Source organism: Xiphophorus maculatus, chromosome 17 (genome assembly GCF_002775205.1).
Source record: "Xiphophorus maculatus strain JP 163 A chromosome 17, X_maculatus-5.0-male, whole genome shotgun sequence".
Taxonomy (NCBI): domain Eukaryota; kingdom Metazoa; phylum Chordata; class Actinopteri; order Cyprinodontiformes; family Poeciliidae; genus Xiphophorus; species Xiphophorus maculatus.
In genome coordinates this window covers 5,754,161-5,769,996 of record NC_036459.1, presented here as the reverse complement: position 1 = coordinate 5,769,996, position 15,836 = coordinate 5,754,161, and the positions used below count along the sequence as shown (strand labels likewise).

The window sequence follows — 15,836 nt, the reverse complement described above, 5'->3', positions numbered from 1 at the left end:
TGACGTCAACGACCGGCCGAACCAGAGTCTTTGAATGTAGGCCCTCTGCGATCATTTCACTAATCAGTCACTGATCATTTTCTTTGTCTTGCGAGAAACGCTTGCAAACACAAAGCCCGTTAAAGATCGGTTATCCTTTCTTAAATGGACAAGCGTTGCTACTGCAGAGTGCAAGGAATTTTTTAGTGCCAGGTCTTTATTTAAAGGCCTGTTTGTTAAATGATAATAGGGGTCTGTGTCATGTGATCATGGTCACGTGACATGTGGGAGGGGGGACACGGGGTGGGAAATAAGTTTCCATTTCACATTGAGTAAAACTAACTCGGTGTTAGATCTTAAATATCAATTCTCCCATACTATTTTTTAACTTCATAAGAGGTTTTTTGTAATTAATAATAAACAGGGGTACATTTTTATTATATTGAACTTTTAAAAAGTCTTTGGAAAATAAACATCTAATAAAGAGGCATTGATTTTCTGAGATGCATTTATTTCAAAACATGCACCATAATTAGAAAATATTTTTCAACGTAGAATAACGTTGAAAACAAATTCAGGGTTTGAATTTGCCATGAGATGATCACGTGACCAGCTGAGCCAATCAGGTGCAGGTGACGACGGTCCGCACAGTTTCATTTACATACAGTATTTGAATGTAGGTCCTTTTACGTTTTAGTCTTGTTGCTGATTGGCTCAGCTGGTCATTGGTCATCTAACGTCACAGATTGACGTCAATGACCGACTGAACCAGAGTCTTTGAATGTAGGCCCTCTGCTATCATTTAGTCACTAATCATTTTCTTTTGCAGGTAACGTGGACAAAACCCATCAAATATAAATGATCTTTTCTCTCGCAGGGTGCCAACATCTTACCTTACGCTTCTTGCGTGAGTTTTTTTTCTTTTCTTTTTAAGTCAGTTTTAAAGAGTAAGCCTTTGTCTATAAAAAAATGCTTTTTAAAAGACACAGTCTTTAACAAAAAGCCCCGGCACTAATACTTTTCTTTTCCGTCTCGCGTGGCAACACTTGTGAACGAACCCTCAGTTTCAACCTCCATGTAAAAAGTTAGAGGGACAAACCGAGAGGTCAAAGACAGAAATGATCATCTATCCTGTCTAACTGGTTCGTTCTTACAAACGTTAGCCTGCAAGACAAAAGTAAAAAGATTAGTGACCAAATGATCGCAGAGGGCCTACATTCAAAGACTCCGCTTCAGCCGGTCATTGACGTCATTCTGTGACGTGTTATTCAGGGTTTGAATTTGCCATGAGATGATCACGTGACCAGCTGAGCCAATCAGCTGCAGGTGACGACGGTCCGCAAAGTTCCATTTACATACAGTATTTGAATGTAGGTCCTCTTACTTTTTAGTCTTGTTGCTGATTGGCTCAGCTGGTCATTGGTCATCTCACGTCACAGATTGACGTCAATGACGGACTGAACCAGAGTCTTTGAATGTAGGCCCTCTGCTATCATTTAGTCACTAATCATTTTCTTTTGCAGGTAACGTGGACAAAACCCATCAAATATAAATGATCCTTTCTCTCTTTAAGAGAGAAGTTAAAGATTTATAAACTCTCTACCTTCATAGAGAGAGAGTTTATATGTCTATATATATATATATATATATATATATATATATATATAGATCTATACAGATCTATATATATATAGATCTATATATATTTTTTTCATTATTACCATCATGTACAACAAACATAATATTGGCATCAGATGTACACAAACCTGAAAAATTTGAAGAAGCTAACCCAGGTTGCTTCCATACTTACAGAAAGAACAAAACAAAAACAACAAAACAAAAAACAACCCCCCCCCCCAAAAAACATTAGGTGTTTTTCATTAGTTTCAAATTGTTTATCATATTATACAGTTCTGCATCTTCTTCTTTGTCCATGAATTTTAGAGATAAGAAGAGGTGGCAGAGTTCCTTGTGAAAAATGGGGAAAGATGGTTTGGCTTTAAGAAAATGACATTTGTGAATGAAAAACTTGCCCATGATAATTATTACATTTAGTAGTATGGAAGTAAACATATTTACTTCCATATAGTAGCCTACAAGGACATTTTCAATGCCTGGTCGTTATTTAAAGGCCTGTTAGGTGGGAGGGGGGACACATACGGGGTGAGAAATACGTTTCCATACACAGGAAAATATAAAATGTATATTTTTTATATACCCAAGAAGATGCGTTTGACAAAAGAGCAAAGAAATGAAATCATACTGATGGTTGAATGAACAAGCGTCACACACGACACTGTGGCAAAATGTATTTGCTGGAAATGTTGCAGAACAACCACGAAGTGGTCCACGTATTAATATGTGTATTCAAAACAATACTAATCATTTAGAGCACATCTTATAAACAAAAACGGTTGTCCATTCTAAAATGTTTATATGAGCTGCAGGAAGTCTGAATAATGACCAATTTGCTGTGAACTGGTTTGTCGTAAAGATGTTATAATGCACAACACTTACTTTGTCAATTATTATGCCAAGGTCCTGATAATAATTTCCATGAATATAAACAGTTGCTTCATTATTAAATGTTACTTATTTGAAGTGCATGAATGAACTATATCTAACTAGCCAACACTGTACAGGACAAGTGTATTTTTTCTGCAGTATATCCAGTTAGAGTGCATAACATTCTAGATAGATATATATAGATGTAGATCTAGAGCTCTCTCTCTCTCTCTCTCTCTATATATATATATATATATATATATATATATATGTACAGGCGTATATATATATACAGGGGTATATATAAATATATATATATATATATATATATATATATATATATATATATATATATATATATATATATATATATATATATATATATATATATATAGACATATAAACTCTCTCTCTATGAAGGTAGAGAGTTTATAAATCTTTAACTTCTCTCTCTTAAAGAGAGAAAGGATCATTTATATTTGATGGGTTTTGTCCACGTTACCTGCAAAAGAAAATGATTAGTGACTAAATGATAGCAGAGGGCCTACATTCAAAGACTCTGGTTCAGTCGGTCATTGACGTCAATCTGTGACGTGAGATGACCAATGACCAGCTGAGCCAATCAGCAACAAGACTAAAAAGTAAGAGGACCTACATTCAAATACTGTATGTAAATGGAACTTTGCGGACCGTCGTCACCTGCAGCTGATTGGCTCAGCTGGTCACGTGATCATCTCATGGCAAATTCAAACCCTGAATAACACGTCACAGAATGACGTCAATGACCGGCTGAAGCGGAGTCTTTGAATGTAGGCCCTCTGCGATCATTTGGTCACTAATCTTTTTACTTTTGTCTTGCAGGCTAACGTTTGTAAGAACGAACCAGTTAGACAGGATAGATGATCATTTCTGTCTTTGACCTCTCGGTTTGTCCCTCTAACTTTTTACATGGAGGTTGAAACTGAGGGTTCGTTCACAAGTGTTGCCACGCGAGACGGAAAAGAAAAGTATTAGTGCCGGGGCTTTTTTTAAAGACTGTGTCTTTTTAAAAAAGCATTTTTTTTAAGACAAAGACTTACTCTTTAAAACTGACTTTATATAAATGTCTGTCTGTCTGTCTGTAGTGGATCCTGTTTTATTCTAAATACTCTGTTTAGAGAAGGGAATTAGTATGTAGATTACAAGAAAACAAATTAAATGTGCCAGACATTTTGGACAAAAATTCTACATCTGAATATTTTTGTTCTTTAATGAATTACCTTAAGAAAACGAAATTGATAGAAATTATATACATTTTATTTATTTATTTTTATTTGTTTATTTTTGTGGTAGAATATATATGTAGCATCCCGATCCACACTCCATTCCAGTAGATGGCGGTAATGCACATCAATAAGTTTCTTGCCAATTGCCATAAAAGAAGAAGAAGAAGTTTTTTGTTTTGTTTTTTTCCCGGGACAGGAGGAGGCGGGCAGGGAAATGAATAAGAAAAGTTTCAGACATGAAACTTTTCAAAGGACGAGCCGTTCAGCAGGTATTAAACCCGTTTTGTTTGGCTCTAATTTTAGAAAGAGTAAAAGTAAACTTAGTTGTTTGAAGTTAGCTAAAGATCCGCACGGATTGAAAAGATAGAGGATACTGAACTGTAATGACAGATCCAGAGACTGTAAACACTTTTCGCAAACTGAAAAACTATCTGACTTTGCAAAAATAACTTAGGAGAGTTTTAAAAGTGATCATGAGGACAAACTGTTTTAGTTTTGCGATTAATTTTCCTGCAAATTGACACAAAATTGTGTATTTCTGAGCTTTGAACTGGGAGTCAGCCACATTTTTTTCTATCAGAAGGTTTTGTAAGGACACAAATCCCCAAGTTAGCCGATATAAAGTGTTTTGACAACTTAATGAATGCCAGATCGAATACATAATATAAACGTAGCAACATCTATAATCTGTTACAGAAGGCAATAAAGTAATCTTCGTAACATGGAGATAAGATATAATTGTAATGTATACAAACTGTTCCTTAGCACTTACAAAGCTGTAAATTGTAGATTTAAAGTGAAATTACTTACATTAACTACAGCAGGAAGGGTTAATTAGGTTAATTAATTAATCAATTAATTAGTCTTAAAATCCTGTGAACATATGTTTATCTTCTTCCAGCTTTCTAACTTTTTTTTTGTCACTCTTAAATGTTTTAGATCACCAAAGTTTTAATATTAGACATAAATAACCCGAGTCCTGTGTGACAAAAGTAATTGTCTCCAGAAAGGTTATAAGTTGTTTAAGCCTCACTGTAGCAACAACTGCATCAAGTGTTTGCCACAAATGACAATCACTTTTATTTTCTTTTTCTGTTTTAGCTGTGGAGGAATTTTGATTTCAATTGAGTCATAGAAAGTTTCTGAACTACAGAATCAAGATTAACATCTAGATGGACTTTACCTTTTATCTGTGAATAAACTCAACTTTCCAAAATGTGATAAATTCACGGGTTAGTGACACAGGTCAATACTTTTTCACATAGGACTGAATTGGTTTGGATCACTGTTTCCCCCCTAAAAATATAAAAGTATTATCTAAAACATGCATTTTTACACAAGTTTATCTTTTTCACACATTAAATTTTGTTTGACGATCTGAAACAAAATTTAGTAGATTCATTCTTCTGTATTTTCTATGGCAGGACAAAGCAAAAAGAGCGTCAGCAGTGCACTCATAAAGCATTCATTTCAAAATTCTTAATGCATTTTATCCTTTCCAGACATGGCCTCAACTTGCAGCATCCTGTATGAAGAACAGGTCCTGTGTTCAATCTGTCTGGGTGAGTTCAATGAGCTCGTCTCCACTCCGTGTGGACACAACCTCTGCAAGGCCTGCATCACCCAGTCCTGGAACAAAAAGTCAGTCGGTCAGATTGAAGAAACACTCAGAAATGAGATGGAGATGCTGATCCAAAAACTTAGGTCGTCTGATTCTTGTGAGGCCCCTACACAGTCACACGCAGTCGAAAATATGACGGATAACAATTTTCTACCTGAGCTGTGGAGTCAGCCTCAGGACGAGCTGATGAAGATCCAGCAATCCAATGCAGTGGACCTGACTCTGGACCCCTACACAGCCAGCAATTGGCTCAAGGTGTCTGACGATGGGAAGCGACTGACCTTTCGTGGACGTCAGCAGATCTTCTCCTCTTTCTTTGGCAGGCCATTTAAGTACCTTCCTTACATACTGGCAAAGGAGGGGTTTTCGTCAGGCAGGTTCTACTATGAAGTCCAGGTCGGCAGCTGTAACAGATGGCTCTTAGGAGTGGTCAAAGAGTTTATTAACAGAGAGATTTACTCCATTCCTACCCCTGAGGATGGGGCGTGGATATTAAACACACCGAGCAACATGTTTCTGAACCAAATTCAGACCGTCGGGGTGTTTGTTGACTACGAGGAGGGTAAAGTCTCTTTCCACGATGTGGAAGCCAGGTCTGAGATATGCACAATTACAGGGGGTTCATTCAAGGAGACAACATCTCTTAGATCATTTCTTTCCTCAGTGGCAGGTATTTCTTCCATTCACAGACCAAAAATATACCCTGTATTTGGAATATATAATTATTATTATGGGGCTAGTCTTGTTATCACCTCTGTATGCAAACCTTAAGCTACAGTAAGAGGTAAGGGAAAACCTATCTGACTATAAAGTTCAGAATAATGTGAATCATTCTCTTATTTTTGCCAGATGGCCTATCAGTCTGAAAATGAGTCGCTGTTTGTTGTGCATTTTCTGCAATACTCAAATCTGACCACTAAGTGGCACTAATGTTTAATAAATATTCAACTCCATTACTAAGGCATCAGTTCATCGGATCTCTCACAGCTTAGGAACAAATAACAAATATCTGCAGATAAAGAATAGATGAAGATCACAAGCTTTTTATTTAACCAGACTAATATTACAGATATTTTTTCTCCACACTATAGCCACAAACCTTAATGCATTTTTTGGAGATTTCAGGTGCTGGATTAAAACAAAGTGTGACATGGATTTCTTATTGGGACAGAGCTACCTCTTTCTGTGCAAATACATGTTTACACGCTTGCTGTTATTCGCAGATTTTTTCTGCACACTTTTTATTTCTAAAAACATTTCTGCTGTTATTTGCACCTTTTTTTCCTCTCGCTTTGTGTAGTTTGTCTGTTTTTTTGTGCACCATTACACACGTTTTGTACATTTTTGATGACCCTATGCAGTTGCACATTTGTTTTAATCTGAGTATGCTGATTTTGACCCATTTAATCCCACCGGCAACAATTGTTGCCAGACATTTTTTCTATTTTCTGGAAGCTCTAGAACAATTGTTTTGACTTTTGGCAGCTAATTGAAGTTTTAGAATAAAATAATAATGTGTCTACTCTAAGCAATACCAATTTCATGCATCTAGTGTGAAAGGTCACATGACCAGACCTCTTTACTTCCTGCCTGTAACGCTGGAGGTATAAATGTCAGTCACAAACCTGTACAAGAGGAAGTCAGTAAAATATTTAAATAAACAAATATAAATAAAATATTTTGAACATATGTTCTTTAAAGTATCTTCTACTGATATATAAAGAAAATTGTATCCCTTCATTCATCTTTTGATCATAAGAAGAGCAAATATAAGCATGGCAACAATTGTTGGCGCTAGCATAATACATAGACGGCACTATTCTATGTGTCCATAGCTTTTTATTCTGTTTATTCTATAAGCCTTGCTGTTCCACACAGCTTAAAACTTCAAGATGAAATATCTTTCATCTTGCTGATGAATTTCCCCACAGTGGGACAATGAATTATATTTCTACTGCATTCTAAATGAGGCCTACAATGGGATAGTTTGTCTGATTTATGTATTTTACAATTGTTTATTAAATTGCTTTTATTAAAATTTTACTTAAGCATGTCAAATTCTCTCCTTTTATCCTGATATTCTTACTCATAAAGAGAATATTTTGCTGATGCCATACTTGTATCCATGACTGAGATCACTATTTTAGATTGGAATACTTAAATCGTGACAGAAATGAAAGAAGCACATCCAGCAAACAGAAGTTCCCACTTCTGGTTAAATTAGTGGACACGGATTTAGAAAATTGCAGCGGTCCACCTCCACTGATGTGTTTTTCTCAAGGGGAACTTAAGCCAGTGGGTTATTTTTACCTCAGCTTTCTGACTGACTGGCGCCGAGGGAACTGGGACACTGTAAATGTTTGACTCTGTGTCTCTCTGACGAAGGTCAACGTCTGGTTTTCGTTAGGATGATGGATAATTGTGTGGATTAGAGACATAATCCCAAAATAAGCCCAATTTGCTCTTCAAATACTCTGAATCGGGCAAACACATGCAACATCTGATGTGTAGCTTTGGAGCATCATAGTTAAAGTCAGTTCAATACATTTTTGGAGAGAAAATGAAAGCAGTTTAATGCATGATTTTGAATCTGACAAAAAAATATCCTTAAACTTTTCTCAGTCTAAAGTGGTTGCATGAGACATTTATGAATTTCTGAATATGTGACAGAGATGAAAACATTCATCTGAGGCTGAAGGTTAATGTTAATGCCACTGGTATTGCTTTCTGGGCATGATGTCACAAATAATATCCATCACCAATGAACCGTGATGCCTGCTTTTGTAAAGGCCATCTCTTCTGATACTGTTTGTACCACTAGAAGATGTTTTCACTGCAGAGATTATTAGTTGAGATTATATTAATTTAGCAGTTAATGATGAGATTTTTTGTTGTTGTTTTTGTTGGCTTTGGAGCCAAGTCAGATCATAATTATAAAGCTGACAGAAGCTTTGTAAAAATCCATCATTGCTCTCATATTTCCCTAAAAGTTAGGTTTTGCACTAATCTGTCTGTTTTAAGAGCTGTCGTTTTTAAATTTAGATTATAGTGGCGAGCACGACACCCACTGGGACCGCTGGTTGAAGAGGGGTTCGTGTACGAGGCGCGCGCTCCATCTTCCTGACGTCACGGGAGTGCCAGAGCAGGAAAGCAACGGGGAACAGTGATGGGAATTCCACCTCTTTTCCGGGATCCGTATTATTTGGCTGGGATCAACATGAGCGAAACTTTCTATTTTCTTTTTATTTTTATCCTGAACAACTCATTATAATCAGGTTTTGACACTAAAATAATGCAATAAAACATCAATGCAAAAAAGCTGATTATTTAAAAATGTATACTAAGCTATGTATCACAATAATTGTACCTATTATTTGATAAATTTGACAGCATCAAATATGTTTACCTACAAAATGCAGGCGCAATTTCTGCTTCCTCTATCATCTGGATTCATACCGTTCTCCACTGTATGAATGCAAAGCCTTCCCAAAATGAGCTAGCAAGTAGAGCTGGCTCAGCGATGGGCGGCGCATCACTAGCAGGGAAGTCACCAGTGGGAAGAGCTGGCAAAGACGGAAAAGAGGGAACGATAGGCTGGAGACAGGGAGACAGACACGGAAAACGGGGAGACAGCCCTGAAAGACAGCTTCAGGTCATACCTGGGGTTCAGCTGCGCTCCGAGGCGACACTTTGATGGCTGACAGCGGCAGAAAAACTGAAGATCTGTGACTGGCCTTTTTTTTCCTTCTTTCGCATCGAGCGGGTCAACACAGCCGCAGTGAGTACTGAAACTTAGCGGGCAGTCTGAAGCGGTGTGCGTATCCACGGGCACGTTTCATTACACAACCCGACAGGTGTGTTTGCGTGTGGGGTTGTCTGTAAGTCATGCCGCCTCCTTCTCGCTCAGAATAACAAGGACGTCGGGATAAATGTAATGAAAAATTGATGGCCGCAGCGGTTTCGGGTCAGCTGAGAGGAGAGGCTCTGTGACAGACAGTGTGTGGAGTCATTCAGCTAAATATTGTACACGCAGCTACAGGCTTCCCCCGGCACAACAAGCTAATAACACCCCGTCTTGTCTCTCCATGCCTCTAAAGGCGATTATCTGCTGGCTGCACATGAAGCTGCTGACAGACTGAGAGCTACATTTGCACCACCTATGAGTCACTTATCAATAACTATAAGTTGCTTCTCCTGTCGGGACCTTATCAGCGGAGATGTTGCACATCAAGCAACTTCAAGTAGTGATTGTATTTTCAAATCAACTTGTGCAAAACCCTAAAATCTGATATGATTGTGTTGATCTGGGCAGGGGGACGGTGGTGGTGGTGGTGGAGCCATGGTTTCCTACTGGTTCCGCCCGCCCACAGCTACATTTCGTGGCACCACCCCTGCAACATCCAGTCAGGGAACTGAGCTGCTTCCTTCCACTGAAGTTTCTGTAAACACTGGACAGATTTACAGCGCCTTGCACAAGACCGTCACACCCCGTTAACTTTCCCACGTTTTTGTTTGCAAACTTTAATGCATCTGAGTGGGATTTTGAAGGGAGGTGAGGATGGTTTTCCACAATGTGCATGCATCCACCCAAGTCAATACTTTGTAGAACTCCACAACTCCCCGTGTGTTTTTCTAGCAGGCGTTTTCTAGAAAGTTGTTGGAGCAGAGACGCGTCCAGAACCTGCTGGACATCAAACTGCTGTGACGCAGAGCCAACTGTCGCTGCAGGTCTTTCCATGTTTATTCATTCTTCTTTGTAAAGAAATGAGCTCAGTCGGGTGCAGAGAGATGCTTGTTTTCCTTCCCCTTAAAAATGATGCGCAACAAAAATAATTACGAGGCGAATTTATTAGTTTGTACCTGTAGCGTGATTAAGTGCAGAACGTCCGCGCATCCTTAAAAAGTCTTAAATTTATTTATCTAAAATTGAGGCGAATTTCTTAAATTTACTTTTAAAAAGGCAAGTTGGCATTTAATATGTTAATAATAGGACTATTTAATTTTGTAAATTGTAAGTATTTTTATTTCTTGCGGGAGTTTGAGGAGCATTCTGTGGATGCTACCGCTAACTACACTTTTTAGCTAGCTAGCAGGCTAGCTTTTTGCTAGGCTATCGCCAGTTGGCTGGACACAGTTCGTATGTTTCTGTGGAGATATAGGTCTTAAATTCAATTCATTATGGTCTTAAAAAGTTTTAAATTTTTGTTGGTGAAACGCACAGGAACTCTGAAGTGAAAAAGTTTATTTTGCAGAGTACTGTAAATGTCCACACTACCCACAAACTTCAATAGTTAACTTATGCAACATCTGAGGAGAAGTCCCACATCAAAGGTTATTGAAATCCCTCCAGGCCTTCGTGGTTTTACATTAACATGATGGACCTGAAGTAGAGAGAATCTTCTTCAAACAGTGTCTAAAAATATATTTTTACTAGTCAGGCAGACGGCTTGAGGTCCCTTCAGTCAGTCGGGAAACACTTGTTTATATTAGTTAATTTTTTTCCTTGATGTGATGAGAATTGCTCCGAAAAAGACTGGGTCACCTTCACCTCTTGGTTTCCTCCTGTTTAACCTGGCAAGTTGACTGTGCAAACACATTCCTATCCCTATAACAGGCCTGGAGGAGTTCGGCTCTCCCTCTTGCTCTCGCCTGGATTAGTTTTGCACTTCCCTGCTTTTGTGTTAATTATCAAGTCTCAGCAGTACGTTTGCTTTTGTTTCCCTTTTTGCTCTGGAAAACAGCAGCCAGGATTAGATAAGCAGAATGTGGATCAGTGCATAGATATAAAAAGGTGACGTGTCGTGTGAACCTTTGATTATACGGGTGTTTTGCTTGCATCATGAGTTCACTTCCTGTTGTCCACAGTAGCCTGGAACTGATCCTATCTGTTCGTTATCGGTGTTGTTCTCTCCTGTGTTTATACCTCCTACTGCAGACAGAGCTGTGCAGACTGAAGAGAAAAACCTAACACAGACTGTTGGACGTATGTGAAAAGAGTTTATAACTTACTTAAATCAACACAATTTTCACAATTTCATCAATTAAAACAAACCGACCAGGAGTGTTTGATGCCTTTAAACTTTAAAATTATGGCTCTAAAATATATGAGCAAGTTTAGGCAAGTAGTTATTTTCTGGTAACTATTTTTCCTATCTTACTTAGATTGTCTTTCTTACTGTGAGGAGGGGTAGAGAGAAAATAATCATATTTACTTCCAGAAACAGGAAGTCGTGATTTACTAAAATGATTTTAGATACTCTGATAGACTTAAAGAGGTTTATTATACTTTTTAATTGTTAATTTCAAAAGAATTTTTGAGGGGGTCAATAATTGAGGCAGTTGGGGATTGTATTAGATACATTTATGCTGTCATTTAAAGCCAATTTTTGTTTTTGTAACTTTTAGTGAACTAAAATTAGATGTAGAATTTTTCAACATTTTTCAGTTTAGGATTATGCTGCTGCATTTAAAATATGAATTTACTTTTAGACTTTTGTCACACAGATACTGGAGAATGCTATTCATAACTCGGTCCAAGTTCGAAAAGTTTGGATTTTGGTGCATAACTCAGCAGCAAACTGTCATAATGATTTGCCTTCAGTGTTGTGCCCTTACACAGAGACAGGCCCTGGAATGACGCCCAATCACAAACGCTTACAGCCAAACAGCAAAATCTCTCTTCACTTCACTTCAATTTACAGCTGTGCTAAATAAATCCCAGTCTGCTCAAACACTGACATGGTGGGAATCTGCACTGGGGCTCATTTTGTGAAGACAATGGATGAATGAAGTAGATTAATACAGATTTTTTTAAGCACTTAAAAAATAATCTGGTTGGTGCTTAAAGAATTTTGGGAAAGTTTGCTGAAATACCTAAGGGCAATGCTACTGGCCACATTTGGTTTGTTTGGTGAAACATAAATTGCAGACCCAACCCGGGTTGACTGTTATTTACAAAGCAACTGATCCAGCAGTGCAATTTATCTTTCTCTGTATCCCATTTTCCCCCCAGTGCAACACTCTGATTAATTGAAAAAGCTTCATCTGTCAACATCTGCTGTTTTTGGCAATGAACCAGTTTAGCTTTATTTTCTTAATGACTAGAAAACATCTTAATGCACTCCTGACCCGTTTACTGCGATGTTAAACAAGTATAAACAAAAATAATACTGACATGGTTATTTAATTTGCAGATATTTATCGCAGTCACAGTAGCTCTTTGTGATGCTGATTTTGCTCATATTGATGTTAAGATGATATATTATTAGTCTGAATATAACTAGTGCCAGAAAATTGGACTTTTTCCACATTTTTCAAGGCTGAGTAAGAATCCTGATTGGATCAGCGTTTTTACAAAAATTGCATAAGTTGGGAGTTTTTCCAGTCACACTTTTTAGTTTGTCTGATTAAACAAGATGCTCTTTCTGTTGCTTCTTAATTTGCACAACTGCTTGGTTTTTGCCCAGAAATGTCCCACGCGAGGAGGCCAAGCGAGCCGACCGTCCGGGTTGGTTTTGAAGAAACTGTTGAAAACCAGACAGAAGCAGTGCCTTCTGCGGGAGCGAATAACTTCCTCTGGTTTCACGTTGGGTTGCATTTATTTAAAGCTGCAAAAACACTAGAAACCACAGAGGAGCAGGGATTGTCCTCCTTGAAGCAGATAGTTGATGCAGATCTATCATTACACAAATATTTCATTTCATTAACTCTGAGTCGTTACTGGAGAGACACATTTTATCTAACATAGAAAAATAAGGCAACAACCTTGCATGTTATTTTTTTGTTCTTTTCCTGAATCAACTCCATTGTTCATCTGTGGTTCCACTGATGCAGATCTAGTATAAAGTATAACAAGATTGAGTGTTAACAAACTGAATTTACATTATTAAGCATGAGGGTTTCATTATTTCCTGAAAAGTAGGTTTTATGTTACGGGTTTTTACTCAACAGTGGAACAAAAAGGACGTTAACATGGCGTCACATTTTCTTTAGTAGTCGTACGCTACACAATTTATTAATCTTGACAAATAACTTGTTTTTTGATTTTGTTGAGTTGTATCTATTCAAAACAGGAATCATAAGACGGAAAGCATGAAAATCACTTTTTTGAGCTACTTTGAAACTGTTTTTAGGAGAATATCATACAAATTTTTTTTGTTTAGGGGTTTTATTTTGGCCTATTAGCACTGTTTAATACATAATACATAATCAAAACAGTTTACTAATTAGTGGATTAATTTCTTGTGTGCTTGTTTCAGTTGGCAGTGATGGTGATTTTTAGTTTTTGTTCATTATGCTGCTGCGGCTGAAACAGTCCGAGATGTGAACAGTTGAGGGGAAATCTTTGTCTTTTCTCAGTGAATAGAACTGAATAGCAGCTGACTTTGTTAGGAAAATGATACTCTTTTGAAAATATATTTTATAGCAGTTGCATGTTCTTTGTGTTTGGTTAAGTATTTTGTGCTGATCTTGCTCTATGCGTTGGTTCATTGTCCCACTGACTGATGCAGGGATGACATTTGTTCCCCTCTGAATTAGTGAGCTCACATTAAAGGTGGAGTTGTCCTAAATTTCCCATTGTCAGATTATGATTCTGCAATAAAGTATTATGCTTTTTATATATATCTACTGGGGGCGCAGTGAAAACAGAAAACAACTGTACTGTCAGCACTATTGTTGTCGTTGTTGCAGAAAAAGAAACAGTGAAAGTTGAAAGAGCAGAGACTGGTGAGCGGCAGGTAATCTCCTTAAATCATCAGACAGATTACGCTCAGAACAAGCACAGCTTCCTCCGCCAGCGAGGCGAGTTGGGATGACTCAGTCAGATGTACAGCACCAGCGAGTCCTTTCAAGCCACTTCAGATCTCACCAGGCTGACAGGAGAGCAGAAATGTCCAACATGAATAAAATGTGTCTTCATTGAGCGCTGATCCCCAGGCGAGGCACAAACTTTGACAAAATTGTTTAGGCCGAGCCGTGTCCGTTTCTGTGTCACATTGTTGCCCCGCGATGGATGCATGCGTGGTTGTCACACAAGTAGGACATGCTGAGCACATTCAGGCATGCTGCCGGGGAAAGGGAGAGGTTGTGAAGGGAGGAAACGGAAGAATCAAGAAGAAGAACTTCTTCTTGATTCTTTTCTTCCTCTTCCTTGGGAAGAGGAATGGAAATGGAGATGTCACAAAGAATGGGGAAAAAAAGTAATATTTTCTCAGTATAACAAACCATGTTTAGCACTGACTACATGTTCAATTTGTTTAATTAAATGCTTCCTTAAATCCTCTTTAATCAGGTTTTAGTCTTAACAGTAATGTTAGCAGAGTCACCCTTCAGCACAGCGTTCAACGTGACAACATGAGACTCACACAGGTTATGGCTTTCGTGTTGAACCCTCTTTGCATGAAGGACACACCTTTTATTGTACACGAGTGTTTTCAATTAGACAGGTCACGTGATGTGACTCACAATAATCCAATAATGATAAAAACAACAACAAATGAGAGCACAAAAACATTCATACTGTCAACAAGTAAGCACTTGTGTAGTTATAGTGACAGATGCTTAATAAAGCTGATTCAGGCCACAGTTAACAGATTTATAACTGTATACTTTCTATTTCCCAGTGTTTTCCACATAATAATTAGATGAAACTTGAAACCAAAAGTTCAAAACAGAAATTTAATTCATGATCTAAATGCTCTTAATTAAAACAGAGAAGCAATCTACACTACTATTGCTGAAGCATTACAACGTTGATTATTACAGTTTAATGTTTTGATTTTGATACATCGACTAATAAAGAAAAAAAAATTCTGCTCAGATAAACACAAATCTAAAATAATATTAGCAGATTAATTACATATGAAAACCAGCATGTTTTCAGACTCTCCCCTGCTGCTTTTTCTGCTTGGCAAGCAAACTAAAACCATTTTTTAAAATCTTATCTTACAAGAGCAGCAGTTAAATATCCTACCAGATTTACCCCAGAGGGTGTTTCATATCCACAAAAAGTCGGTGGTTGAGGTGCAACTCTCTAAAGGACACAAAATCAAATTGTGGGGTTTGAAATTAATTGGGGTAACTGGCTATCATCATTCCAGCCTGGGAAAAAAAATGGTTCAAATTCATCATTAAAGCCCCCAGATTAAAATGCCCTTAGAGAGAGAACATAAAATGTCCTCCAGCTTTAGTAGCGGATTGCGTGATTCGAGTATTTTCTGTATCTTTTTACCTTTGACCCCTTTATTGATCACCTGTTTAGAAAAGATCAAGGAAACACTGCAGATAACCCCAGGCTCAGTCAGCATCTAAAACCACCAGATAGAAATCACCCACCTGTGTTGCACACTGGTGGGTTCTTCATGTGACCCTCAGACTGGATAACCTGAAAACACATCAAGGCCGGCGTGTGTTGTGCTTTCCACGAGGTCAGTGAGAATAAAAAGACGATTGTGTGCTTTGTATAA

General features: G+C 37.8%; 2 protein-coding genes across 13 annotated transcripts in view; both read left to right on the top strand.

Annotated features, from left to right (window-relative positions):
- Positions 1 to 3,365: 3,365 nt before the first annotated feature.
- Positions 3,366 to 6,670, top strand: LOC111611848 (E3 ubiquitin-protein ligase TRIM38-like). The gene is made up of 3 exons (XM_023350437.1): positions 3,366 to 3,410; positions 3,946 to 4,018; positions 5,252 to 6,670. Exons 1-3 carry the CDS (start codon positions 3,384 to 3,386, stop codon positions 6,139 to 6,141), a joined length of 990 nt encoding a protein of 329 aa, XP_023206205.1. The 5' UTR covers positions 3,366 to 3,383; the 3' UTR covers positions 6,142 to 6,670.
- A 2,231-nt stretch (positions 6,671 to 8,901) lies between these two features.
- The window catches only part of LOC102216858 (ELKS/Rab6-interacting/CAST family member 1-like), a 124,011-nt gene continuing 117,076 nt past the window's right edge, over positions 8,902 to 15,836 (top strand). For all 12 annotated transcript variants that reach the window (XR_002754257.1, XR_001351224.2, XR_002754256.1 and 9 more), the window contains exon 1: positions 8,902 to 9,148. The gene's annotated coding sequence lies outside the window, so the exon portion shown is untranslated. The remainder of the gene's footprint in view (positions 9,149 to 15,836) is intronic.